This window comes from Nicotiana tomentosiformis, chromosome 3 (assembly GCF_000390325.3).
Source record: "Nicotiana tomentosiformis chromosome 3, ASM39032v3, whole genome shotgun sequence".
Classification (NCBI taxonomy): domain Eukaryota; kingdom Viridiplantae; phylum Streptophyta; class Magnoliopsida; order Solanales; family Solanaceae; genus Nicotiana; species Nicotiana tomentosiformis.
The window spans coordinates 127,402,228-127,405,842 of NC_090814.1; the positions used below are offsets into that span (position 1 = coordinate 127,402,228).

Here is a 3,615-nt window from a genome sequence, read left to right on the forward strand (position 1 = left end):
CAAGTTGGTTATCCCGGGATTGTAATGTTTTTTTATCCCTATGGGAAGGTGAGATAACCAATCCCGATATAATTAATTCCGGAATAATTAATCATGGGATAATTTATTTTTCAACCAAACGACCCTTGCTAGTCTACTGAAATATGTGTGATAGACTAAATGATGCCATTGAGCTTTATACCATTTGGCAAAGTTTGTACATTTTTCTGTTAACAACGGACCTATGTACTTGGGAAAAATCCCTTACTAGCTCTACTATGATTCTATGAAGATTAGAAATCTTCTGCTAATGTGTCTAATGCATATATATAAAAAGTTAACTAAGCGGCATCGTATGTTTGAATATTATATCTACTTTTGGACCAAAAACAAGTAACAAGAGAATGTGACATGAAATTAGTAAGATCAATAAAATCACATTGCACTAAACCATCTTTTCAAACTTGCAAAGTTATATTACAGAAAACTTTCTTTGCTATAGAAAAGTTTTGCTATAGATTTGATGTATCTAGAACTTCATCCTGAGAACCTTACCAAGAGGTTGTAATGTTTTAGGAGTAGTATCAGCCTTGTATTCAGTAATTTCTCTGGAAATTGACTCCTCTCTAAGTGCTGCCAATGCAGCCTTTTTTCTTTCCTTGTGTTCCTTCCACCTCTTTATCTGATCCTCAAGTCCAGCTTTACCCTTTTCAGCTGCCTCAGCTCTGCTTATCGCCTGCTCAGCTCTCGTCCTCAACTCGTTAATTTTCACTGTTGCTGTTTTTAGTTCTTTCTTTAATACTTGCATTTCATTTGGTTCTTCATAAACTGGCTCCTTCTTCTTGATCAACTGCTCATACTCCTCCCTTGGTATTGTGATATAGGCCTTCGTCTCTCCTTTTCCCTCTTCTGGTTCTTCATTTTGTGTTTCTTCAGAAGCTTCTTTTAGTCTCTTGTTTTCTTTTTTGGCCTCTTCAGCTTCTAAGGCGAGCTGCTGAAGTGCGAGATGTAAAGCTGATTTCTCGCTCTTGGCTACTGAATCAGCAACCTCTGCTGCTGCAATCTTTGACCTCCCTTTATGAAGCTCAGATTGTAGAAATGCTATCTCAACTTGTGCTTCTGATTCTTTTTCTCTTGTCCCAACCATTTCCTTTTTAAACTGCTCCAACTCAAGGCTAATCGTTTCAACATCTGCATTGGCGCGAGTAGCCTCTTCGTTGGCTTTGTTGAGTTCCCCCTTTAATTGCCTGAGTTCTGACTCCAATAAACTTACATAACCAGATTGATCCCAATTCTTTCTCTCTTGTAATTCCAGATCTTCTTTTAACTTTTTCACCTCACATACAACATCGGAAGTGACTTTCTCAGAAGAAGCGCGAAGCTCATTTACTTGTTGGAGTTGCACTTTCATTGAATCAATAAGTACAGACTTGTCCAATAGCTCCTTCTCCAAATCCTGCATTATTTCCAACTGATTTCTCAGAAATTCTACTTCTTCCTTTGCATTTGCAGCTTCTAATTCCAACTCAGCCCCTCTTTCATACAATAGTGTAGTGTTTTCTTCTGCCTCGGTTGCAGTCATACTCAAGCGCGAAACACTCTCATTTAGCTTTGACACATTCCTCAAAAGCTCTTCAGTCTTTAACTTTTCCATGCTCAAAGCAGATTCCATCACTTCTACTTGTGTTAAGGCTTCAAGCTTAGCATCTCTAGCTGCCACTAACTCTCTTTCTGCTATAAGTAGTTCTCCTTGTTTGGACTTCAATTCACTGATGGCGTGTGATAGCTGTTCTCCCGTCTTTACATACTCCAAAATTTGGTCAGCCATCTCCTGAATCCGTGACTCAAGCTCAACTACATGAATCCTCAATCCTCTACATTCGATCATGTAAATCTCCTTCTCGAGTTCAGAGCTCATTAGCAGGGAGCAGTGTTCATCAGCTGTATTTTCGTGATGGTCTAGCTTAAGAAGTACTTGTTTGTGTGCAGAATCCTTCGCTTCAACTTGAATTTTCAGGTTTGCCAAATCTCTTAACACACTTCCTATATCTTTTTCTTTCTCCATCTCCTGTAAGTTAAAAGGAAAAAATGAATGAACAATTAACTTCAAATACATCCCTGCTGAAAGCTGAAATGCTCCGCATTAGATGTGATTTAGACTTGGTTACTTGTCTGTTTTAAGTCATTCAACTTAGCATGTTACACATCATCAGGATAACCACATCTGCATGAGATCATCTTTTTCTAACTATTTTTAGTTACCTAGTCCTCTAAACAGTCCATACCATCTATTGCAACAACAACTACTACACCTCTATCCTAAGCTAATAAGGGTCGGCTATATAAATCCTCATTGACCATATCACTCAATTTAATCTCATCTCAAACCAATATTATACGTTCATACTCTCAATTACGTCCCAAAAAGCATAAAGAATGAGCTAGAGAAAAATAAACAAACAAGAAACACTTTGTAATTACCACCCTGCGGAGTGTTGCATAGACAGCACAACTATGAAGTACGCAATCTCAATTTCAGATAACAATTCAAGCTGATAATAAACATTAGCACTTAATATACTTAAGTTCTAGTCTTAGTGGGAAAATAATGAAAGCAAAAGGGCTTATCTTGAGGGAAGTAGGGGGAAACTAAGTACAAAATTAAATCATCGACTGAAGCAATCTAAATCTTTTACTGGATAGAGGATATAATATATATGAACTTGATCAGCAGTACTAAGTATACTGTGTGCAAAAGAAAAAGTGAGTACATTTTTTTGTGAAGCAGTGCATAATTTGGACCAGTAGTTGGCTTACATTGATACATGAACTGAAACTGTTTTTCTTCTTGTCACTTGATTTCTCTCCAAACAAAGAAAGCGCGGCTTGCACCGATTCAATTGATTTTGTATCAATCTCTCCCATTACTTCCTTCTTTCTCCAAGAGAAAATAAAACTCCTTTTGCCGATCTCCAATAAAGAAATGAACTTTATTAAAATTTGAGAAAGATGAAGAAGAAATTACCTGAAGTTAGCGAATTAGAAGCAGCAAAAGATTTTTTGATGGTGAGAAGCAATAAGATTGACAATTCATTTGATTTATAAGTAGGAAATTTGTCAGAGAATTGGAAAAACCGACAAGAAAAAGAAATTTCTGTCGCCGTGGAAGGATCCAACAGAGTAGCATTGTTTGTTCCTACAGTAAAACAATCAGCTTTGTTCTATGTTTTGCAATAAATGCCCCTCTGCCGTTTTGAACTTTTGTTTGCGCGCGCTTCCTCTATGTTTCCTCTTTATTCTTCTTCTTTTTCTCCCCTTCTTACTGCTCTTATTTCTTGCTACTGCACATATATCTCATAATAATTAGTACTCCCTCCATTTCAATTTATGTTAACCTATTTGAACTTGTGATGTAAAATGAGACATATATATTTGTGTGTAAAATGAGGCATATATAAATCATTGCATAAAGGTAAATTATTTACAAATAAGGAAAGAGGTCATTCTTTTGGCACGGACTAAAAAGGAAATAGATGTATGAGCCAAAAATTATCCTAGTTATATGTGGGTCACGTCAACACTAAGAGAACCTTTGAAGGCTGCCACGCGTCATCGATATGATTTCAACAAAAGACG

At 36.8% G+C, this 3,615-nt stretch overlaps 1 protein-coding gene across 1 annotated transcript; it reads right to left on the bottom strand.

Annotated features, from left to right (window-relative positions):
- Positions 1–386: 386 nt before the first annotated feature.
- Positions 387–3,244, bottom strand: LOC104121373 (WEB family protein At5g55860-like). Its single transcript, XM_009633352.4, has 2 exons — positions 2,797–3,244; positions 387–2,047 (listed from the first exon to the last, which is right to left on the bottom strand). The coding sequence occupies exons 1-2, from the start codon at positions 2,902–2,904 to the stop codon at positions 509–511; spliced, it is 1,647 nt and encodes a 548-aa protein (XP_009631647.1). The 5' UTR covers positions 2,905–3,244; the 3' UTR covers positions 387–508.
- Positions 3,245–3,615: the final 371 nt, after the last annotated feature.

Coding starts and splice junctions, on each gene's coding strand:
- LOC104121373 (XM_009633352.4), bottom strand. CDS start 2,904: ATGGGAGAGATTGATACAAAATCAATTGAATCGGTGCAAGCCGCGCTT. Junction 2,048..2,796: donor GTTTCAGTTCATGTATCAAT/GTAAGCCAACTA, acceptor TTTAACTTACAG/GAGATGGAGAAAGAAAAAGA.